At 35.0% G+C, this 25657-nt stretch overlaps 2 protein-coding genes across 4 annotated transcripts; one reads left to right on the forward strand and one right to left on the reverse strand.

Moving 5' to 3' along the window:
- Positions 1-666: 666 nt before the first annotated feature.
- Positions 667-3029, forward strand: LOC114170591 (metacaspase-5-like). Its single transcript, XM_028056101.2, has 2 exons — positions 667-1155; positions 1939-3029. Exons 1-2 carry the CDS (start codon positions 810-812, stop codon positions 2844-2846), a joined length of 1254 nt encoding a protein of 417 aa, XP_027911902.2. The 5' UTR covers positions 667-809; the 3' UTR covers positions 2847-3029.
- Positions 2932-23914, reverse strand: EMB1135 (RING/FYVE/PHD zinc finger superfamily protein). Of its 3 annotated transcripts, none has more exons than XM_028056098.2 (32): positions 23264-23910; positions 19974-20039; positions 19669-19842; positions 19457-19587; positions 19264-19340; positions 18488-18669; positions 18270-18347; positions 16421-16553; positions 15878-15938; positions 15709-15790; positions 14995-15120; positions 14750-14893; positions 14588-14687; positions 14384-14515; positions 12852-12922; positions 12605-12777; positions 12327-12420; positions 11932-12029; positions 11719-11854; positions 11481-11587; positions 10577-10672; positions 10403-10490; positions 10188-10308; positions 9954-10065; positions 9750-9873; positions 9581-9658; positions 9381-9499; positions 5385-5438; positions 5203-5305; positions 4596-4724; positions 4118-4229; positions 2932-3373 (listed from the first exon to the last, which is right to left on the reverse strand). In XM_028056098.2, exons 1-32 carry the CDS (start codon positions 23726-23728, stop codon positions 3342-3344), a joined length of 3798 nt encoding a protein of 1265 aa, XP_027911899.1. In that variant the 5' UTR covers positions 23729-23910; the 3' UTR covers positions 2932-3341. The 3 variants fall into 3 exon arrangements, 2 of the variants coding, with proteins under 2 accessions (XP_027911899.1, XP_027911901.1); XM_028056100.2 differs by having other exon boundaries at positions 19674-19842; positions 23264-23438; XR_003601103.2 differs by lacking the exons at positions 2932-3373; positions 4118-4229; positions 4596-4724; positions 5203-5305 and having other exon boundaries at positions 5384-5438; positions 10207-10308; positions 23264-23914.
- Positions 23915-25657: the final 1743 nt, after the last annotated feature.

Here is a 25657-nt window from a genome sequence, read left to right on the forward strand (position 1 = left end):
ATAACAATATAATATATTTGAGTATTTTTATTTTATAAATAAAGTAAAACTATATTAATAATTATTTTAAAATTAAAATTAATTTAATATTACAATCGATTATAAACTTTTATAAAATTTAATATTTATTACTTATTGTTAAGTATTGACTTATTATTAACTTTATATTCACAATTTGCAACTTCACTATTACCACTAAAATCCTTTAAGGTAGCAACAAATTATATAAAATTTATATATATTATAAATACTTAATGTAATTTTTTTACATTCGGCCTAATTAATTTGTAGATTAAACAAAATTGACTCATTTTTATTTCTTAATTGTACATTATTTAATGAATTGAGTAAATAATTATTGTATAAATTAATGTTATAAAAGTTTCATTATATCTTCAGTAACTCATCTTTGCAAATTGAATGCAAGTTTAGAAAATTAAAGTACATTAAATGTGTGAACGGTTTTCTCACTGTAAATTTAAACTAAATGCATGTACGAGCTCTCATAATAATATCATATTAATATATTAATTGATTATTTATTATTTATTATTTATTGACTAAAAAAATAAACAAAATAGTTTTGATAAAAAAAAATAAAATAACACGGAATAGAAGATTTAAAAGGTGGCTTAGAAGAAGAAAAGAAAGAAATTTGTGAAAAGTTGTCTTTTGTTAGAAAAAGAAAAAGAAAAACTAACACTCTTCTTTGTTTCGTCAATTGTGAGGTAAAATAAAGTAAGAGAAAGAGACAGAGAGATTGACACACCTGGTTTCAATTTCGGGTGAAAGAGTGAGAGAAAGTTGCAATGGCGAAAAGGGCAGTGTTGATAGGAATCAACTACCCGGGCACCAAGGCGGAGCTGAGAGGCTGCATAAACGACGTGTGGCGGATGCACCGGTGCCTCGTCGAGCGTTACGGCTTCTCCGAATATGACATCACCGTCTTGATCGACACTGACAAATCGTACAGGGAGCCGACGGGGAAGAACATCCGATCGGCGTTGACTTCACTGATCCGATCAGCGAAGGCGGGAGACGTGTTGTTCGTGCACTACAGCGGACACGGAACGCGCCTTCCTGCGGAAACGGGAGAGGATGATGACACTGGATATGATGAATGCATTGTTCCTTCTGATATGAACCTCATCACCGGTTGGTTACCGTTTCCGTTTTTGCATGTTTTGACTTTTTGCTTTTCAAACGTTTTCTAAAACATTCTCATCCCGTACAAAAATATATAAATCTTTCTCTATATATAATCTATTAAATTTTGAAACTTATTTTCCAAACCAGTTAACTCTGCTGCAAGATAGTTTTTCATTCTCTTATCTGTTTCCATTTTGTTTGATCTCTCTAACTTTCGTTTGAAAAAATGAGTGAAATTGTTCTTCTATTATTTTTACTTTATTTTCTTTATTCATCTTGTTATTTTTCCTTTGTTTTTAATCAAACATTTTTTATTTCTATGTTATTTTTCACAGATTTTCATATTTTTGTTTAGTTTCATCATTTCTACTTCCCTAAAAGAGATTGTTTGCGTATTCATAAAGAAACAATCACTGCAACAAAAAAAACTATTAATTTATCTTTTAAAGCATGCTTTGCAACTTAGACATTATTACGGTCTTTTTGTTTGATTAAATGGATCCATTCAAATTTTAATTTTGATATCCCTGTTTTTTATGAGATGAAGAGATCAGGAAAGAATACGCGTGAAATACACTTAACATTTAGGGAACAATTATTGTAGAAAATAGTGCAGAATGATGATGATATTATCACTTTGTAACGGGCTTGGAGTTTTTCAGAAACGAGTCAAAATTTAGACTGTGTTGGTCGGTTTCAATTAAAAATGAATAACTAGATATATTAAGTATTTGTGTTCACTGTAACAGTTTTCCGGTAAGTAATAAAGTTTTTGTGTGCATTAAACAGATGATGATTTCAGGGAATTTGTTGAGGGGGTCCCTAGAGATTGTAAGCTCACAATAGTATCAGATTCCTGTCACAGTGGTGGCCTAATTGACGGAGCTAAGGAGCAGATAGGAAATAGTACGAAGAGAGATGGGCAACATTCTGGTTCTGGCTTTGGTTTGTCCAGTTTTCTACGTCGTACTGCGGAGGATGCCATTGAGTCTCGTGGAATTCATATTCCTTCAGCATTGCGACATCATAGACACAAGCATGATGATGAAGCTGATGATAGGGACATTGAACTTCCACATGAGCAGTATGGCCATGTGAAGAATAGGTCATTGCCACTTTCTACTGTCATAGAGATACTGAAGCAGAAAACTGGAAAAAGTGATATCGATGTTGGGAAATTGAGACTTTCACTTTACGATATTTTCGGGGAAGATGCTAGCCCTAAAGTAAAGAAGTTCATGAAGGTTATATTGAACAAACTCCAACACGGGGATGGTGGAAGTGAGAAACACGGTGGAATCTTGGGGTTGGTGGGTAGCCTTGCCCAAGAGTTTCTCAAGCAAAAGCTTGATGCTGATGATAATGGATATGCAAAACCTGCCATGGAAACAAAGGTGGACAGTAAATATGAAGCGTATGCAGGATCAACAAAGCCTCGTCTTCCGGACGGTGGAATTCTGTTGAGCGGTTGTCAGACTGATCAGACCTCTGCAGATGCAAGTCCTGCTGGTAATGCTGCCGATGCTTATGGAGCTTTCAGCAATGCAATACAGGCTATAATTGAGGAGAGACGCGGTGCAGTAACAAATCAGGAACTCGTTTTGAAGGCAAGAGAGAAGCTGAAGAGAGGAGGATTCACACAACGACCAGGACTTTACTGCAGTGATCACCATGTTGATGGTTCTTTCGTGTGCTGATAAGTTCTCATCTAGTGCAGAAAAATAGAATAATTTGTGATTGGTATGGCATGCTTGTGTATTGGTATGTTTGGGACAATCAATGTTGCTCAAAAGGAATATTTACTTCAACTATGATTTCAGTAATCATTCGGGATATCTGATACAAACTAGTTCAGATTGACTGGACTATATGTGATACAACCTAGCTATCTACTGTTTCGCTTTTTCAGTAAATCATCTTTACAAATATACAAAATCGAATTACATCCCTAAATGGGTGACAAAATAATACTAAAAATGAGACTGCACAATTGTGTTGCGGGCCGAAGAGATTGAGTCCTTCCCCTCAAAAAAATTCTGCGTCAATGTAGAGCCTTTTCCAAAAAAAATAATTGCTTGTCGACATTTGAAGAAACCAAATATCAGTGGTAGCGCAAGCAACTGCCAAAAGGTGGTACCGAAATTCAAACTTCGCAAAAAAAAAGTCGAGCACATCCTACTGTCACATGTCTGTCAATCATCAATTTCTTGAACCCATGCTAAATCTGTAAATGTTCAGAAAATATTAGGTTAGATTCTTCATCAAATCGATAAGGGAATGCAAGATCAAAATAGAGAGAAAATTCATCTATTATTTAATCTTTGCTACACTAATTTATACTTCTCAAGGATCAGTACCACAGAGCCTGCAAACCGAATGACTTTTGTTGAAATAACATCTAAATCAGTCAATTTCACCTAAACTTAGATCCCATGATTTAGGTCTCGATGTATGACTTTTCACGTTAAATCCAAGATACCTAAATTGTATGCCTTGTCATAGAATGATCTCTCATTTTCACCAATTCATTTTCAGCACATCTTTGCTAACTTCTGTTCATTGTACTTGATCATGAAAAATAGTTGATTCCAAAGATCTCTCAACAAAACTATACCATCTACATGAAATACACGTTGGGATACTAATATTTTCATATTGTTTAGCAAGTAAATCCAAAACCAACGTAAAACAGGTAAGTGCCCTCGGTTCACCCTTGATCACTATAACATGCAATGGGCATAGAAAGGAGGTTAACTTTTTTTCAAACTATATGAATGAGTCCAAGAAAAAAAATAAACGGTATCCATCATGAAAAATCTTCAATCTTAAACTCAGTCCAAAATTGTACCGAAGTCTAAAAAATCACTTACCAAGTACATTTACAAACAATTATATACATTTTCTACCTTCTATGTAAGTAAATCATGAGTGCATATTCGGAAATGTGGATGTGTTTTAGAGAGAGAACCTTGAAGCACAGTTTCCACTGCTGCATTAGGAACAAGAAGCCCAACAATACGTTGGGTGTCCACAGTAGTTTCAATGCGTACAACGCGTAACCTCCTATGGCTTAGACGGGCCTGTACAGATTTTGCTCTGCAGTTTAGTTTTCTTGAAATAGAAATATATTTTAAGCAATTTATGAAAGTACTATCAATCAAAATATATCTTATATCCACAATGCGACAGTAAAGTCCCACAGAAAAACATTTAGTGGAAGAAATAAATTCTAACGAACCTCGAAGGTTAATGTACACTCGACAGGATTTCTGTGAATAATACTATAATAAATCATATCAACTGATATCATAATCCAACAAAATCTGCTAGATATTTTACACTACAAACCCCATCATTATAAAATTCAACTCCAATCACCAGTTTAATTAATAGGCTTTTTTCAATAAAATGTTTAGTGCTTGGCAACTTCTATGCTGCAGAAGTACCTGTTTTGAAAGGGCCTTTTCTACGGCTCCCCACACAGGAAGGATGAGGCCACCCAAGACATTCACTTCCTGTAGTCTTCTACCAACTGTACAAAAGTTGCCAATCTTACAATTGGGACCGTGCATACACTGCCAGTAAATATAAGAATTTGCATGAGACAACGAGTCAACAATAGTATACATTTTTTGCTCTTCCAACTAAATGTTTTAGAAGGTTATACATGATACATTTAACCTATTGAGTGCAACGCCAGTTCAGAATACATGACAAGTTGATCTAAAGAGGGCAGTACAAAGCACAAAGTTCTTGGAGCATTTGTTTATGGATGTTTATTATGTCCCCTTGTCTTTTTCTTTTGTGACTTTACTTCTAAACTTATGAGTAAAGAAATAGACAGTTAAAGAGGAACGATATCTTATAAATTCATACCATCATTGTTCGTAACAAATCAATAAAACGTTGTTTATTTTTGTTCAAATAAAACTGGCATCTGCTTAAACAGTCACAAGCTGTCCTCGACTATTTTTTGTCAAGCCTCAAGATTCCAATCACATCCATTTTTTCCCAACAGGGAAAAGTAACGAAAAGTAACTTAAAGAAGTATACCTGTTTGGATGAAACTTCATATTCCTCTTCCCAACCAGACTGAGCCTTCTCTAAAGACGAAATTTTTCTATATTTACTTTTTAATTCAGACAGAGGCATCTCCCTATATATTTGAGAAATAGGGGTTAAAATACAACTAAACTGAACAAATCAACAAGGTCTGATTACTGGGAAACACATACCTGTTTGATTCTCCAACAGGAGGTCGAACTATTTTATACATACCCGAAGCAGAACTGGAACAAAATGAAAGGAAATACTGACAAAATCAGATCATTAAGAACAACGACCACAAAAACATTAATACTTTTTTATGTCTTGCTGTATGAATATATTTTTTCTATTAATAAGTTCCTGCTGTCTTTTCTTTTTTAATGAAAAAAGATTTTAAGCCACAACCAAGCTACTAAAATAAATAGTAAAAGAGAACTTTATCAGAGAAACTATTTTCGTATTACCATGAATGATGTTGATTTTTCTCCAGAGTTTATCTTTCCCCTATAGATTCTATAATGAGCTCAATAGGTTATTTGACCAGTTCTCTGCATTGACTATCCAATGTAGACATTCCGTGTAAAAGTGTTTATAGTCAATTAACGCAAACATTCACTGTAAGAACAGTATTGAAGGTGATGCCAATATTTGGGAAATACCAAAAATTGAGACATCTAATCTTGTAATCATTTGGCTAAATCACTGAGGGTTAAGAATGTTTCTCTCAAACATTGAAAAACACCAAGGTTTTGTTGTGACCATGAATAACTCCACACACTAATAATGTTTAACCATTGTCAAAGCGAGAAACTAATTCATAGGATCATCTGATTCTACAACTTGCCAGATTTCATCTTAAAAACTTAGACAAATATATATTTATGTTGCATTCCAAGAATTAAGGTAGGTGATGTGGGAGATCCTAACAAACACTGCCTCCGCATATATCTATCAAACAAGGCGAGCCTACTAGAATGACAATCACCAAGATGAGTTGCAGGTTTTGGTTCAATGTCAAATTTCATTTTAAACCCAATTTGCATTCAGTTAAGTAACCCAATAGATATACGAGTTGCACTCCAAGAATTAAAGCAATTGCTAACAAGCTATAGTTTCTGATACCTTGTCAGATTTCATCTTAAAATCAATTGAAATGAATTGATGTTGCCCAACAGTTGTATAAGCCACACTCCAAAACTTGGAATAAGTGATGTGGGACTTCTAAACACAGTTTTCATATGGATTTCGATCTCATTTTTTTGGAACATGATGCAATTTTCGAGGGAGACTATGAAAATGGTGGTGGAATCAAAGATCTTCATTAGACCAGGATCCAAGCACCCAAGTGCTTTTTAGCAAACCTAACCTCATTTCTCATCCCAATGTTGATCTATGCGCTTAATCTCTCATGCAGATCCAAGCCTTTATTTTCTATTGCTCTCAATTAGAGATAGTGTGTTGTTCTCTATTTCACACCCCCAGTACATTATCAATTTCCCAAAACCTCAACCCACACCTACATTCGTCATCAATCTTTGTTGCAGGATGGATGGATGGATGTTAATGTGCAACTATTTCCTGCCAGTCTTGCCACACACGCACATAACATTTAGGCCTAGAAAATAGCTTGTACTGTGAAGATCTTCCCCCACTTATATACTCTTTCCAAGATGTGTTTCTGACCAACACGAGACTTGGGCCTTTTGCCACAAGACTTGTACTGTGAAGATCTTCCCCCGCTTATATACTCTTTCCAAGATGTGTTTCTGACCAACACGGGACCTAGGTCTTTTCCCACAAGAGACCTTCGTGTGTGGATAATATGATAGGTGATCTTGGATATATTCTTATAACATCTTAACATTTAGATTTTCCCATTACACACCTCTTCCTTTTTAGCTGGGCGACAGTTTTATGTGGTCTAAAAAAATACATTTTATATTAGGATAAAGTTAGCTTGAGGTTTGAGTTTAGGTTTGATGCCTAAGTTAAACATTTTTTATTCATTTAAATTAAGTTATTAAAAATTGTTGTTATTTGAAGGTTAATCTTTTTATGTTGATCTCTCTCTCTCCCTACATGTATGTGTGCGGTGTATAGGTAAAAGTCTCTAAATTTTGACAATATTGCCATCAACCACTACAGCATGGTCTCAAATCATCAGAGTAAGGTGACCAGTCAACTCATAACACAACCAACAACTCATTGTTGGAGAAACTACTGCTAATATACATGTCAACGCATATCAAAGGGCAAGTAAAAACTATCTTGAATATCATGTTGCATTAAAGAAGCTCCTAGTTCAGATAGGGAAACAATGAAAGAAACAAGATTGTCAAACTTGATTGTTTGTGTAAACTCGTGAAAACTTTGTAAACTCAGATCGTAAACTCAAATTTACTTTAGATAAAAAAATATTAAAATATCTATAAATAACATAATAATTTATTGTTATATGCTATAAATAACTTTTTACATTTTCTTATTGAAATATTATTATTACTGTTAGTTTACCAGATTATATATTTGTAAATATTTTTTATATTTTTCTAATATTATTATTCTTTTATAATAATTTTAATTAATGATATGATATATTATGTTTTATATAAAACAAGTTGTACTTGAGGCCCAAAAGGCCAACATAGAAACACAAGGAGACCCCTTAAAACTTCATCTCTAACGAAACCCTACCCCTTACCAGCGTGACACCAACGCACCATAGGAAGGCTAAGAAGATAGAGCATACTACCAGCACAGACAATGGCACACCACCATGCAGAGACAATGAGGCAAACAAGCTGAGAAGAAAATGAGGGCGCAACAAACGACCAAAATGGAACAACATTGGAGCAACAATTGAGTGACATGCAACGAGAGTGATAGCATGGAGAGCACAGACAACCAATAACATGCGACAACAAACATGGAACCTTAATTGCAAGCAACAATGGAGGAGAAGAACAAATCAAGTTGAGTTTAGTGTATTTAACAAGGAAATGATAATCTATGGGAGGGGTAGAAAAACAGGTCAGCCTGGTTCGTTTTGGCCTGTCCCATTATTGGCCTCCCAAATTCAAGTTGGACCGGGCCAGCCCACATGGAGAAAATGGGTTGAAAAGTTAAACCCATGCCGCAACTGGGCGGGCTGGCCCACCAATTTTCAATTTTTTTTTCTGCAGTTTCGTTTGGCCCAGTTTTCAATCTTCCAATTTTATATCAACCCTACCATGCGTTCTTTAAGGCAAAACAAAAGTAAACAAAGGGAAGAAATAGAGTAACGAAGGTTTCAAAGTTGAAAATAGAGAAAGTAGAAGACTTTAAATAACATAGAGAAAAAGGAAAAGGAGAAAAAAAAACTAGATCCCTGCACGAGATGAGCGAGAAATAGGCGTCTTCTTGTCTCTGTCTTTTCTCCTTGTTGGTCGTCGTGGTTTTCCTACAACAATCCCCTTTCCTCCTTTTCTCGCCATTGTTTTTTGTACCTCCACACACAGTTAAAATGGAAGAAACAAGCAAACGAGCGAAAATAAAGAATGCATGTGAAGCTATGCCAAAAGACAAGAAAGAATTTGGATACTTCATTGATAGGAATATTCGTAGCACTGAGATACCTGTGGGTGAGAGAGGAGAGAGAGTTGAAGGTGAAAGAGGAGAAAATACAATCTCATTTTAATTATTCACAAGCAGGCGGGCTGACCCGCCCTGTGCCACTTGTAGCCTAGCGGGTTGGAAGGCTAGGCGAGCCGAGCTACTTTAGGTTGGTGGGATAAAAAATCTAACCTGGCCCACTTCATGGCAGTCAAGCTGGTCCGTTGGCCCAATCCACTTTGGACTCGCCAACTTGGTTGCTTGATCACAACTTTGGCTGAGTTCAAATGAGTCTATCGAGCCTACTCCAAAAACAAGTTTGCTTCCGAGTCAACTCGGAAACTGAGTGTGTGAATGCAAATCTGGACGATTCTATGAGTTGAATCACGAGTTTGATAACCATGGAAAGAAATTTTAAAAGACTGGAAAAATGTTAAGGCCGGCTAAATCTGCCTCTTTAAGTTTCCATGAATGTGAACATGAAACAATCCCAGAAGTAAAATACTGTGCAACCTTAACAAATATTGGAACATCAAATTAAATAAAAACTAAAATTAAATTTAGAATCCTAGATAACAAAAACTAAAATATACCTTTCAAATGCTAAAATGAAATGGCGTCTTCCCAACCACTCCCTCTTGGACTCGTAGAAGCCATCATTGGCTGAACCAAGCCCATCCCTCTGCTTTTCATTCAGCATTGTATTTGCCAACTAACACGTAAATATTAAATTAGAAGTCAGAAAAAGCATAAAAAACACCATTATTCAGGTCATGTAGAAAAGAACATGTACCTCCCATGTGATCCCACGATCTAAGATGAATGTAAACAAAACTGTTGAGGCCCCAGTCAATTGATCAACATGAACGGTCTGAACGGAAGTGAAAAAGTTTCCCATCAATATTAGCTTTATAATAAAGTTAATATAGACAATTGTAAAAAGAGGTCAAGCAGAAACTAACCTTTGGAGTCCCTTGTAATTCAATTACATTAGCTTTCAAGTCAACAATGCCGGAATCAAGGTTACCTTCAATGCGAGCATTCCGAACAAGAAGATCCAAGATACTAACAAATAACTCAAATAACCTGTTACAGTATTATTTGTTATATTCAATCTAATACCAAAACTTATAAGCATCAAGCAATTTAATTCACAAAAAACAGACCCATTCTGAATATCAGGAGGTAGTCCCAAAATCCTGTTGAGGAACCGCCCAACTTCATGCATATCCGAATCAATAATGCGACCAGATAATCTTCCAAGATCTTTACCATTACCTACAAATATAGAAAGCATGTATTTAACTGTGGTAATGTTACAAAACTTTTACAGACAAACAAATTTAATTATTACCAAACCACCCAAACTAACTTCTAGAATAGAGCAATGAATGAATTACCAAGGACTGTGTCCCTTACTATTCCAACAGATACAAGAGCAGCTTTTGCTTGCACAATAAAATCATGAACTGTATCTGGTTTGTCAGATGAACATCCCGGAGGTACCACAGGCAGAGAATCCTGAAAAAAATTCGTCAGTGATGTATTTGACCATTCTTTTTCTTTTACACATTTCTATGTATATATTCCCTATTTTCAATAAAAAATATGAAACCTGCTCCATTATTCCTTTGTACATAATCATCAGAGCCCTTTTTCCATAGGCACTATCATAATTATAAGCACTTAATGAAGGTCCAGCCCTGCAAACAAAAAATGTCAGGAATAACAGCCAAAATGTTCATCCATGCAGCTCATTTTAAAAAGAAAACTGATAAATTGAACATGCCTGCGGTCACCCTGAGTCAAAGCACCAAGAGATTCTAATCTTTTGGCAACAATTGATGCAAATCTTCGTTCTCCACCAAGATTTGTGAAGAGTATCCTGTACAAAATTTATGGTAATAGAGATTAGGTTAAACTGGTGTGGTGTGACAACTGGAGAGAGCATCAACGAAACTTAGGACTGCAACTATTTTAAGATCTGATCAGGTCTAAGTGTCTCAATCCTAACTTTTTAAATGTTATCAGGTGTCATGATAATAGTCAACTAATTCAAACCAACTATACAATTGTTTGCTCAGAAGAAAGGCAGCAAGTTTATATCCATGAAACACTTCCATTTGAGGAAAGATATTGGCACAATAATGTAGTTTGGCTAGGCAATTACATTGATGTTCAGAGAAGTAAATTGCACATGATAGTTTACACAGTCCTGGTATACACAAATATGGAAGCCAGATCCTCCCCAAAATAAGCTATAGCATCACTTCTAATAATATATATCCACTTCCAAACTGCATTTCCTAATCTTTCTTTTCTCTTCTCCAAAAAAAGACTCAAACAAGGTCATTTTCCTCAAGCCTCAGTTCTACGTTAAATATCTCTAGCATATTTGAATACATAGAGTGGAAACAATTAATGAGTCTGACTACTGGAGATCATAAATTGTTGAAGAAAGAACAGAATAAACATCTTGTCCATACAGTTGGAAAATAAAGAAATAGTGAGTTTATTCAAGATAATATGTAACTTATAAAATGCCATTTTAATTCATCCTATTTCATTATATTTGGGATGTTATGTGGTTCCAAAGGATGAACTCAACAGTTCCAATAAGATTTCCTTCTTGAACCAATATGAAAGCAATCAAACAAATAGAATGCAGATGTTAATCAGTAGTGCTCAATGACCTGTATTCTGGTGCGGAAGCTTGATTTGATCGATGCGTTCTTCCAAACTGTTGAATTGCACGGTCAGCACTCCATGGAAGTTCCAGGGTTAAATGAACCCTTCTTTTCTGTTGGGAAAAGGTTAGAGAGAACAGAATGAGAAACGAATGACAGCAACTTATGCACAGAATACATATTCAAAGTTCAGTATACTATAAATTTCCAAGCATAATGGTTTCTATCAAAGAAATTTACACACCTGATTTGCAGCTCGTCTATCAGCCTGCAATGAAACACCAGCAGATCCTGCCTCAGAGATAATAGCAACCAACTTTTTACCATCCATAAAGAGCTGCTTTTCATGCATATTAACCATTTCCATGGTCACATCTTTTCTAAAGAGGTATACACAGAAATTAGTAATCTATAATGTAGTGTTGCATGATAATTAGGTAGGCAAACAACAACTCACGTATTACGAGCCTGATAAGTTACACCCTTGCCCGTAGCAGCCCTCACAAGCATGCCTCTCCTTCCTGTCATTTCTGCAACTTTGTCAGGTCCTCCTAGCTGCATATTAGATGACAATAATAGTAGCCAGGAAAGAGTCAGCTGATTCAAAAGAAGAAAAACATTAAGGAAAAGGATAGAAAAGATGACATTCTAACAAGGCCACTGAGGAAAAACTAGAACCTATGAACCTTCACACGATTCGTATCGCAGAGGAGTTGACTTGTATCATATCGTACGATTCGTATCATGAATCATACGATACTTACTACAATGATTTAAACAGTTATGTTCTGTTGTTCACATATTGAAAAGTGTCCTTCAAAGCAAGAATGTAAGTCGAGTAATGATCACTACCTGATCAACAATATCATCCAAAGGATTATTTGGAAGATCCAAAGACCGAATTATCTCTGATATTTTTGTCTTGCGTTCCAAGGCTGCATCATACCTGAAATAATGTAAGAACACGTTCATCAATTAACACTTCCCTGATTTCTTATATTCATTTTTCTACCACATAATTTTGGTTAACAGAAGATATTGTATCTCATAGAACCAGTTTCTTTACTAATCAGTTATTTGACTTGAAATGATAATTTTTCACCATACAAACATGACCCCAAGAATTCTACCTCTTTTGAAGTTCAGCTATGTAGGCCTGTCTTGCTAGGAGATATTCATCTGTTTTTTCCTTACACAAATGGCATGACCACTCTTCAGGAACTACATCACCAATTGGTGGCATCAAGCATGTGGAATGGACTAGTTTACCGCAGCAAGAACATTGTAGCAATTTTTTCCTTTCCTGCAGGCAAATCAAGTGATTACTGAATCTCCAGTATTGAAACAAATCAAACCACTTAAAAGCAAGAAAATCACCTCCTCAGTAGTACAAATTTCACATATTTGAAACTCATCATCAGAGTCAGTAGACTCAACACCAGAGTCAGCTGCACCAAACCAGAGGAATCATTATAAAAATGCATACAAGCAACCAAGCAAATTTAAAATGTCTTCAGAAATCATTAAATGTCTAACATTTGATTTTTAAAAACGGATATCATGAGAATAAAAAAATTGTATTAATCACAATGGTAACTTTAACACACCATAGCCAATGAAGTGAATCAAATGAATAAAAACATAACAAATAAATAAAATAATCATGTGTCAATGACACTGATTCAATGTCGAACAAGAGAAAAACAAAATAAAATATGGTTACATGATACAGTGGTCAGTGCACTTCGAGGCAGAAAAAACTCTTATCATCATCTATCATGCAAACATTCAAGTACTGTCTGCCATGGTAGTTGAATCGCGTATCGGAGAGCCTATGTTTCGTATCATGGATGTAAGATTCATAAACATTTAAAAAACGTAACATATAAGACATCAATCATGTAAAAATGTAAGTAACAATAACTATTACATTAAAAAAGAGTGGTTATATAGTAACAAATTAACGTAATATTATAATGGTTGGATTGGGTTAGGTTGTATGACCCAACAACTTTGTTAAATGAAAAAAAAAATTATATATATATAGGTTGATAAATATTTGACCCAAAAAAGATTATTTTTTGGGTGCAGTGACGGTTTCCATAGCCACCTTTTTTTCGTTTGGGTGCAGTAGTAATTTTAGAGGGTAAATGGGCTAAAATAAAACCCACTAAAAACCCTAGAGTTATTTGTCTTTACTCATGAATGCACAAAAGGCTAGGTCTTGCCACCGGCAGTGACGCCCTGAGAGTTGCCGCCACAAGTAACCACCGAGAGAGGTGTCGCTATCGTGAGGTTTGTCAGCTTCTTCTCCCTCATCGCTGGGAGGGATTGCACCACAAGGCAGCAAGAGGCGTAGTCATGAGAGTTGCTGCAACAAGAGTAGTCCCCATGAGAGGTGCCACGGTGAGTATATCTCTGCCCGTGGATGCTACAATTCAAGCTACGGTTCGGAGCGAATCATTTGATTCAAAAATCAAATCATACAATACGAACATGATACGGCAACAAAAATGATTTATGGAGCAATTCGTATCCCGGAGGTGGAGGATCATATCGTCTATTTGTATCGTGAATTGTATGATCCTTACTACTATGTTGTCTGCAAACAATTTGTCACAGAACTAGTGTTTAATGCAATCAAAGTTTCAAGGAGTAATTGGAAAATTGGGACTGGTATATGATTAAAACCATTCTCGCAATTATTCAGTTTCTCATATATATTCTACAAGTTTCCTTTGCGTTGGTTGAGCAAATTGCAAAGTCCAAGGGCCTTATGGTTTAAGAAAGTGTTCTCTGCTTTCAATAATAATACTAATTTCAAAAGGGACCCCTTATTTTCACTTACGGAGGCACAAGAGAAACAAGGACAAGTGTATTTCATCAGAATTTGTTTCTAAGAGACTCACTTTCAGATTCTTCATCACTTTCAGCATCACTAGGAGGTTGCCACTTGGCTACTTTTCTGACCCTGCCTTTTACTGAAACACCAGGAGTTGCAGAGTGCCTCTTCCTTTGGAGTTCTTTTACCCCATCTTCTCCTATTACAGAAGAACGATTAAATTCACAATATATAAATAAATGAGAATCATCTAGAAAAACAAGTCTAAAACCTGGGAGAAGTTCAGGTTTTTCTGGTAAAGGGTAATTTTCTTCCACAAATTTAAGCAGCAATTCTCGAGGTCCAGAAACAAAGTCATCAAGTTCAGAACCCTATCCAAATATAAACCATGTTAGAAACTGAAATGCAATGAACAGAGTATTCAAATACACACATATTTTGTCACAGCTTCCTCTGTCCTAGCTTCTCCAGTGCTCTGAAGACCAATGACTACACATTTTTCTTGAGCTAATGCTTCCTTCGCTAGTCTAAGAGCAGCAGGGACTTTAGCAGACATACATAGGTGCCTAAAGAAACGCTACAGCATTACAGGGAAAACGAACAGACAAAAGGGTAAATGAATATTAGTGAACACAAGAATCCAAATACAGATTGAATCTACCACATCAACTTCAATACCTGATGGCTTGCCCAGTATAAGCGCCATAGTTGACTAGAATTAGGTTTATCATTTAGGAAGGCACTGGCTGACAGCAATTCTACTCGTAATTCAGCCCAAAATTCTGCTGCCTTTTTATATATTTCCTGAGGTTATTATGCAAAATAAGATCATAAGACAAAAATATGGAATTCAAGGGATAAATAAATGCGTCCAGAGATAATATTGATAACTGTACACGTTATAATTATATGAAAAGAAAGTTGAACAATCTACAGCCAGGAGACATTTCTAGTTTCTTACAACTTCAATTCCTTCTTATTATCATACTTAAGATAAGAAAAAGGAATTGCAACGCACCAAAGAGAAAGATAAAGTACATTCCTGATTTGGCATGCTTAAATAAAAATCATATCTGAAAAGACAAGTGCATACCCGACTGTATAACGTCAGCATTGATTGATACAAATAAATATGTTTGACTTTAACAAGCACAAACCAAATGAAACCCAGACCAATTGTCAGAAAAAAGAAACGGGTAATTATTTTAAACAATGTGACATAACTAACAAACAACCTTCTGAAACTGATTGATGGAATTCCCTTTCTTTTCTCTTATGCTCTACTGATTATTATTTTCAGATGCCAGTCAGTATTTTACCAGATAATTTTCATTGTTTCTTCAGTAAAGAAATTACAAATTCCATAAATAATGGCAAATAAATTTTCTGTACCATCATTTTCTCTTCTAAAGGTGCTTCAATTACTTCAAACTCTGCACCTTCATAGCTAAGCGTCCGACATAAATACATACCCCTACAACAAGAGAAATGAAGAAAAACAATTTATCTCTCATAAGCATATATTTTCAATAAGGTATGTTGGTCATGAAATTATTATAACCTTGCTTTCATGTCCATGGCAACTAATTCAAGAGCTCCAACACCCCCTCTGTCCAAAGCACCTGGATGTATAACTTCAAATTGTTAAATTCACAGACTTAGGAGATGGGGACATCAAGGACAAGAAACACGAGTAGAAAGCAGAGATATAACAAATTCTTTTAACTTCCTATACTATGTAGTTGCAGGAAGATTAAATCAAAACAATCATAAAATATTAGTTATCTATCATAAATGCTTACCAATCATGAAATATTATTCATAAACTATTGTAGAGTAACAATATTGGCGAAAAAAAAATGGTCATCAAACAAATAGAAGAATGTATATCAGAATAAAGACATCATCAATTAGACAAACATAATATACCTCCAAAATGGGCAGCAGCAAGTATTTGAAAGGGAAAAAACGGACCATGAGTGGATTTATCGAAAACATTATTTGAGCAAAAGAAATAGAAAAGCATGTTCGAAAGAAGAAAAAAATGAAGATTACCAGTTAAATTGTATTTAAAAATATACGAAAATAATAGATAAGAAACTACCTAAAAATTCACGAAAATCTAAGAAGGACGTCCCATCTCCCCAAAGACCAAGCCGAACCATATAACCCAGGTTGCGAGGTTCAGAAGCTCCAGTTGCTGAGCAATAAACAACACGAGCTTCAGGCAGTCGGTCCTGTGAAATTAAACAGCAATAACTCAGATACCACATCCTGTGTCCACTATTTCAATGCTAAATAAATATTGCAAAGTAATAATTTCACTTTAACATACATTAATGCAGATAAGGTAGGAGAGATCAACGTGAGAGGGGGTAGATGGCATAAGCAGACATACCCTCTTAGAAAAAGCACTTTAAACATAATTCAACCTCATAAAATTGAATAACATAGAAAGGTTTGAACCCACTAATATATTATAATTTGGTCATATATCCAGTCAATATGGAATCTCCAACAAATCAGAATCACTATTACAAGGACATTTGTCAAGCTTCATAGATGGTACAATCAGATACACAGAATGATTGGACTTTCCGCAACATAAGGTACCCAGGAGTAGACTAAGTTCATAAATTAGGATCAGATTCTCTAGAATTGTGTCACTACTCATAAATTTCATTATATACTGTTATATAAGCACCCGGACCAGAAAAACAACTGTTCACTTAAACCTTCACACTTATCCAAAAGCCAGAACTGAAGTGTTTGCATAACCAATTTCAAATAATTGTTTCAACCCATTTAAAATTAAAAAAATATATATAGTAAAAAAAAAAGTCATATTTGCCATCTAGAAAGAAAAAAAAAATGACCCCATGAAACTGCATTTTGGATAGTAGGCCTTAAGGTGTTATTTTGTATCAATTCAATGCCTCCTTCCATATTTGCTCTGCTTGCAGTAGTGGCACTGCACCACTTCTCTCTGACAAGTTTCAAATACAGCACAACACAAGCTTCACAACTTTGAGAATTCATTATGAATGGTTGTATGAACCTATCAACATCTCATCCAATTGTTCATATCCCTATTGCATTCAGCCACAAGCAAGACAATTTGGATTTGGAACCTTACTTTAATGGTTGAGTTGTTAGCAACACATCAGAGAAACATGACAAGGATTTGAGCATATCATGTATAATGGCTGTTTACTTCTATCAACTCACACCAATAGACCATTAAAAATTGAATTTTCAATTAAATCATGACAGACTTCCATGAGTTAGGCGAGAACAAAAATGACACCATATTATTTATTGGGAAGTTTCTTTTATGCTGAGGGATGAAAGAGGAAAAAATTTTCCAAATCTCTAAAACATTGCTTTAGACCTGTATAACCTAAATGGCTATTGGAATTGCCATTTGTGGTAAGAATGATACGTATTACAAGTTGTAGCAAACTCGCATGCATGGCTATGAGATTTGCGATTTATAGCAAGGGTCATCCATATTATAATTTGTAGCATAATGGTATGAAAATCCAATTAAAAAGGCCCTTCACCCAATTCCATGTAAGTTTATTTCACATGAATATGTTTCTTTTCCACCACTAGCTTTAAACTATTTTATTTAAAATAAATAAATTTTAGAATCTTCATTCTATCGCTGTACTTATGCTACAAGTTGCATCTACTAAGCATATTAAACAAGACCATTGTTATCTTTCTTTCTGCTTAGATATCACTTATCTTATACACTTCGCATTTATATTCACTGTATTAAAAATATTCCCAAAAACACTACATATGAAAATAACAAAGAACAAGGAATATATATTTAAAAACAATAAAAAAGATTATATCTGCACTCAACATAAGTTCACAAATGAAAACAAGACAAACAATATAGAAACTCTTGGCCACTACTTCAAAAGATTGAAATGAAGAACAACCTGGATATCAAGCACCGCCTCTCCAGTTCGGGTTGGTTGACTGCCAGCTTCAGGGACCAAATTTTTTGCTTTATGACACTACAATAGACCATTTAAACCTTAGTAACAAAATGGTGGAGGAATAAAATTAAATCCAAGAAACACTTGAAATAACAATTAACAACTATCAAATTAAACAATCATTGGATGCTAGTTGACACTGGAAAATATTTCCATACCTCGTCAAAAATTATAAGACCGTCAAACCCTGGTCCACACCACTGTACAAGCTGCTGGAGACGAGTACGACCTTTCTCAGAAGAGGCTATGAGACTATTGTACGTCGAGAAAACAACTCCCTCCCTGATCCCAACAGACTTTGAATCAAGCTTAGAATAAGGCAGTTTGTTCAAAGCATGCACTGGATAGAGGGAAAACAAAAGGAAGATATTTAAATTTGTAACAATTCTGTGATATAGATACAACAATAACAATTAATTTTAAAACTAAAGACTTTAACACAGTTACACAAACACCTGAAATGGACTACAAAAGAAAATTTACCCCAGGATGATAACAAAACAGCAGAAAACTTTCATTTTTTGGATAAAAAGAAAAATAAAGGTAAGAGTGTGCACAAGAGGAGGTTAATAACAAATTTGACTCCCAAAATAGAGGAGGATAAGCAAAATTCCATTTAACAGGACCAAAATTAAAGGAATCACTGTATAATAACAGTGTTAACCTAATTGAAAATCACTGGCCATGAACCACCAACCTACACATATCCAAAATCTCAATTCTGTGAGATATTGGGCAAAACTACTACCCCAAGAAATACCCACACCTCACATATCCCAGAACTGAAAACAAAAGTTTAAAAATATGTATTAAAATATCCATAATGAGAATTACTTTTGCAAACATTATGTATTTAACATAACAAGCAAACCGGCTAATCAAAACATAAGTAATAAATACAACCTTGTCTGTATAAAGTTTTCTAGGAAAATACCTTCAACACATGTTGCACCCACATCATCCAAGTCTCTTCTAGCATCAAACTTCAAGTCTGAACCAACAGAAATCCACCTGTGTAAGATCATTGGAAATGTGACAAAAAGCATCAAAACAACAAAACTTCGAGAGCATCTTAGTTTTCAATAACACAACCATAATTTCATGTGGATGCCATGACCCAAACTTACAAAGCTTTCCTCCTTCCATGATGCCAGTTCTCCCAAATTAGCCCTGCAATTGTTCGACCTTTACCAACACCCGCTCCATCTCCAACAAAGAATCCTGCCCTAGCACCATTTGGGAGATGTTGAAGGTGTCTCTGTCATAAAAACCAACATCATACACAGGAAAGGCAAAGCAAAACATAACCATATATAGTCAATTATATCATAGAAGAAACCTGACAAGCATAGACCAATGTCTCAATTTGCAAGCAAGATAAAGTCTTTGAACTCTCCAAATCATCTCTAATTTTTGGATCATAAGTTGGCTCAGGCGGCTGCACTGCAGACAAGGAAGATGTCTCCACAACAGGATCTGGGTGTGGAGGTCCAATAGATACTTTTGGTGGTCGCTGCACAAGGAGGCATCTTAATACTACTAAAATGTGCTAGCATAACATGAAATAACAACTGAAATAATAATCCGCAAAAACAAAGTTCTAGCAAACAATGCTTTCAAAAGGAGACAATTATAGTAACTCACATAGTCTGTAAATGTTTCTCCAACCATGCCACCTTCGTCCTCATCTCGCTCCACTTCAACAGCAACCTGATTTAATTGAATACATGATATTAAAAAAAAAATATTGATATAAAGACAATAAAATGTACAAATAACATATTTTGAAACAACGAACTTTCATAAAAAGTAAAAAGAGACAAAATTTAAATTAATAAAAGGAAATGTCACAAGGACAACTGGAGAAATAAACAAATATCAACAGAGGTAGGGGACAGTCCATTTTTTTTTCCGGGGGGAATAATGCATGATCACAAATTGATTTTCCTTTTCAAAAACAAAAACACAAAAGATCCTAAATATGAAATAAATACACATATGCAGTATACATACATGCAAAAGAATCAGGAACCCTCTAAAGTCCTAAGTACACATTAAAAATAGAGGTAACAAAAAAAAACAGAAATAAAATTGACTCAAAAGAGCAATCAAGCCCCTAGGTAGGCATAACCTATATAAATAAATCATGAGCAGAATAATTTTAGCAATAAACTTCTTCCCAAGATTTTGTTGGACAAGCTTGTCTTCCTGATCCTAGCCTCATATTTCTCATTGGTAGATCCCAGCTTGTAATGAAAAATAGCACGCACAAGGTTTGGAGTGTCTACAACAGGAGGAACAAGAAATAACAGATAGGAATCTGCTTTCGATTAAGGAAATTAATACTTATTACTGTTTTTGTATTTAATATTAAATATTACTGTTTTGTATTTAATATTAAATTGAAAGATAGGAATGTGTTATCCATTAAAGCTGGTATCTTTTACTGTTTCGTTTTTAGGATAGGATTATCTAGGAAATTGATAGCAGCAAGGCTTATCTGGAAAGCTGTTAAGGAGTAGTATGTAAAAGAGATGCAAGAGTCTGTCAGGGGTCACGCTTAATTATTCTCTAAGGAAATCATTAGGAGCTTATGCTTTGTGGAGCAGGGTAGCAGATCTCTACCCGTAATTTTTTTATTTCAATAAATTAGTTAGTTATATTGCTGAAACTCAATCACTTCCTGACTCCATTGAATGTTTCTATATCATACTTGCAAATGACTGGCAGGCTATGCTCAAATTTACTTGTTTCTTTCACCATTCAATTTGGTCCCTCCTTCCATCTCAAATCTCACATGAGATGACTGAACATAAGATCTCAATGCATTCTTCACATTGTACAAGATACTTAGGGTCAGCTTACTTGAACAGGTGAAATTTGGGAAGGCAAAAAACAAAGAGGATAGAGTGAAATTGTTTTCAAAGAAATGGTAAAAAGTCAGTGCATTTTATTTTCCAGCCCCTATTTCCGTTACACCAAAAAAGAATAAAGTTATTTCACTCCAAATTTTCCACATGCCCACTTTCCACCAACTCAACAAAGGTCTGAATGGAGGGATTTACATAAAAGGGAAGGATGGTGATAAGCACCTAATTAGATGGTTAAATTCTTGTTTCTAAATTTATTTAAAAAAATGGATGGTTGAATGCTCACATAATAATCCATCATTCCATTCCACGTTTACAATACATGAAACATCCACAAATATAAGTTCAGTTCCTCACTCACCAAGGCACTAACACTAAACACCTTCACCATAAAATAATGACAAGATTATGTGCATGAGATGAAGCAGAGAGGCAATAAATCCAACAGCATAGAACCTCATAAGTAGTACCTTAACAAGTAAATCCATTCCCAGCAGCAGTAATTCCCACTTCCCTAATTAACAAACCACTCCCCCCCCCCCCCCCCCCCTCTCAAGAAATAGAATAACCCATCCTTCTTATTATTATCATCTTTACTTTATCAACCATAAAGCATATTGTACATCCAGTTTCTTAATTCGTCCTAACATCTTCACCTTATCAACTATAAATGACATTCTTCTTCCTTTTTGAAATGTGAATTCATTCTTGCTACAACTTTACCTCATCAACCAACAATAAAGCACATTCCACTTCCTTTTCATAATGCCTGCTCATCTTCATCCTTGTAGCTAAACCACCATATCAACTACCATCACTCCTCACTGTATGTCCTCCACATCAACCATGAAATGCTACACCCACTTGACTAACTACCAAGCACATTCTACTACCATTATATAATAATCCAATAAGCAACACTTACCATGTCAAGTTTTCAGCCATAGAAAAACTTACTGTACATCCTCCATATTAATCAAGACAAACTGAAGTACACATAGAATCACATACTCCTTTTCAGAATCCTCATTCTTCCCTATTGGCAGCATATTAATATCAACCACCCTAAAATTCACACCCTATCAAATATCCTCCATATCAATCAAGATGAAATAAAGTATACACAGAATCCCATTATCATGCAAAAACAAATCAAGGCTTCCGCTTAATCATCGTCATTGTTCCTTACTAACATCTTCACATTAGCAACCATTCATCGTACTCATATTCTGCTATCTTATTTCTTCATCCTCATTAGAACATTATAATATCAACTGCAATCACAATCCTAGTTCATATTGTAGGTCCCCTATAGCAACCAGGACAAACTGAAGTGTGCATTGAAATCACACTAACCTAAAATAACACTACAAAGTATCATTATAAACAACAGACTTTCTATATTGTGTGTGCCCAATAATAAAGGCAAACTAAAGTACACATAGAAATCCAAATGTAACCTAAAATTACACTACACACAAGCATTATAACATCAACCACCTTCACAATCACATTTGATATTGTGTGTCCCAATATAAATCATCGAAAAATGAAGTACACATAAAAATCCAAATGTAAACTAAAATCACCCTACCCACTGACATTATAACATCAACCACAATCACAATCACATTTTATATTGCATGTCTTCTGGTGTATTTGTTTGTCTCAACGGATACCAACTTATACAAGTAAGAAACAAAATTTTGCTTTTACGTTTGGCCTGATGAAATGTGTGTTGACCGACTAAAGCTTTCCAAACATGCTCCTCGGCATCAATGAAGACAAACAAAAGCATTTGTCAACCATCAAGCACACTTAATCTTCTACTTCCTTGTTTCTTCATCCTCATTGGAAGCATTATAGTATCCACAATCACACTCTGTATAGTATCACACTTTATATACCATATCCTGAATATCAACCAGAACGAACTAAACTACACACAAACCCTACCGTAAGAATCACACTACACAGTAAACCAATGGCACCATTCCCGTTCGCCACTTCTCAATCACCGAAATCGTCGATAACCAGAAAAGAAGCAACAGAAAGGAGGCAAACCTCGTTAACTTCTTCCGGCGGAGGAGCGGCGGGGAAGAACTGTTTCACCTTGGAGACATCGACGGCTAGGTCAACGTTGCACTGAGGGCAAGCGAAGCGCGCGAGGCCGTGAGGAACGTTGAGGATGGCTTTACAAGAAGCGCAGGGAAGCTGGATCTTAGTGGGATCAATGCCGTGTGCAGGCGCGTGCGGAGGCTGCGACGGCGGAGCGGACGTCGGAGGCACCGGTGTAAGCGCATTTGGTGCGGCGGCGCGCTCCCTAGGCATGAGCTCCGGCGGAAGCATCTGCGGCATTCGGCAGGTAGGGCAGGCGAACTCCGTGAGGCCAGGCGCGACTGTGAGGATCATTCGGCAGCCGGCGCAGCGGACGCGGACGCTCTCGGTCTGCTGAGGTGGCGGCGGAGTTGTCGGTGGCGGTGGCGCCAGCGGCGGAGGAGGAGGCGGAGGCGCTGATGGTTGTGTCATTTGGGAGGAGAGAGCGCGAAAGGGTTTTTCCTTTTGGGAAATTGCGTTTGGCGGGCACGAAGGTTTTTCTTTTCTCTATTTTCTTCCTCTCTTCTCTCTTCTGCCTTTGTTTGATTTTGAGATGGTGTAGTTGTTGTTGTTGTTGGCGTGTGAGAGAAGCCCAAAAGAATTTCTTATTGTCGAAGTTGGGAAATGGATATTGGGGACTGTGGCTTTTACGGAAGTTGGGCTCACTTCTGTTGAGCTTGCAAATCCCCACGTGCCACTCACGTGATACAGCTTCGTAGTTTTCTTTTTAATTTATTTGCATCATTTAATTTTATTTCATTTTCCTTTTATTAAAAAGCCTAATTTCTCATACTAAGATTTATTAGAGATCATCCCAAAGAGTATCAAATTTAAATTCATATTTCAAATTTATAATATTTTTCTTCTCAAAGATGATGTATGTGTTCGATACATGTAAAAAAGTTATCTTTCGTATTTTATATACAGTATTTAATTATAAATTTATAGATCTTCATTTTTACATTATATTTAACTTTTTTTATTTTTTTTAGTGTAAAATTTAAATTTACACTTTAATCCCCAACAAATAAGATAAAATTGTACATTTCATAAAAAAGATTAAAATCAATAAAATAAATATATTCAACAATTTATTATTCATGAACAAACTTAAAACAAATAAAATCATCCATAGTTTCACTTGAAAAATAAAAGCAACACATAATTTACATGAAAAGACAAAGACAACAAAAGTGGTCCCTATTGACATATTCATGTCATGCACTATTGTTTGCTCCTCATTCAAAAATTGTGTCATAACAATTAAGCCTAAAAGTATCAAAGGAGGAAGACTCCATTTAATGGAGTAGACAACTTTAGTACTTGTAATGTTTGAAGGGGATTTTCAACTAGCTATCAAATCTATTATATTCATCTTATTCAAGCATAACTTCACACGCAATTTGATCAGCAACAAGATTTTGTCTATGAATTCATTCCTCATAAAGGTTGAATTAATCATATAAGGCACTATTACAACCTTAATGTGTAGTTTATTCCTAGGACATGGAAACTTTGAACAAAAATACATCAATTATAAGAAATCAATCTATTGTAGATTTCATATGCAAACTCAAGGCACAGGTTGTTCAACAAAGTTCAATGATGAGGTTAAAATCACGGGACATTATTAGGTTTGTGATGTATTTAATCTAATATTTGATTATTTTTTTTAGTGCAAATATAGTTAATGTACTTGTGCATTTAGATTAAGTATTTTTTTTTATGAAATTTTAAATTGAGTTTTGGTGAAGATTTAAAGACTTAGAAATTAATATTTCGTGAGAAAATGTTTAATGAAAACTTAAAATTTAGCTTTCAAATATTCTGCCATATTAATATTTTTAGTATAATTAATTTGATTGCAATCTAAATGATTTTGTATCATCTTAAAAGTATGTTGCTGTTTTCTTAATTTTGTCACTAGTCTCATTAATAATTTTGTTTCTAATTCCTTCTTTCAAACAAATAAGTAAAAACATAATTTTGTTTCTAAATTCATTTTTCCAAACAAATAAATAAAAACATAAGGTAATTAGAACCATATCATTTCCCTTCGTGTATCACGACCAAAGAAAAAAAAAAGTCAAAACTTTTTTTTCCAAATTACTTGTTATGACAATATGAAAAAGAAAAAGAATAAGAGAAAGAAAAAAACATACAAATTTACATGATTGAGTCAATTTAACCAACGTCCATGGAGCAATTCAAGAGTTTCTTATTTTTGAATAATAATAGAGAAATACATGATACATATGTCTTTTAGCCTTATAAAAGGATAAAAATAACAATCCCTTTAAACATCGTTACAACCTATAAATATATCAAGTAAAGGAGATAAAGGGACAATGTAATATTCAA

Source organism: Vigna unguiculata, chromosome 11, assembly GCF_037176805.1.
Source record: "Vigna unguiculata cultivar grain cowpea cultivar isolate G323 ecotype 2 chromosome 11, ASM3717680v1, whole genome shotgun sequence".
Lineage (NCBI taxonomy): Eukaryota > Viridiplantae > Streptophyta > Magnoliopsida > Fabales > Fabaceae > Vigna > Vigna unguiculata.

Coding starts and splice junctions, on each gene's coding strand:
- LOC114170591 (XM_028056101.2), top strand. CDS start 810: ATGGCGAAAAGGGCAGTGTTGATAGGAATCAACTACCCGGGCACCAAG. Junction 1,156..1,938: donor TGATATGAACCTCATCACCG/GTTGGTTACCGT, acceptor TGCATTAAACAG/ATGATGATTTCAGGGAATTT.
- EMB1135 (XM_028056098.2), bottom strand. CDS start 23,728: ATGACACAACCATCAGCGCCTCCGCCTCCTCCTCCGCCGCTGGCGCCA. Junction 18,670..19,263: donor GGGTGCAACATGTGTTGAAG/GTATTTTCCTAG, acceptor CCCTCTATCCAG/TGCATGCTTTGAACAAACTG. Junction 10,066..10,187: donor AGTAAGGGACACAGTCCTTG/GTAATTCATTCA, acceptor CTATATTTGTAG/GTAATGGTAAAGATCTTGGA.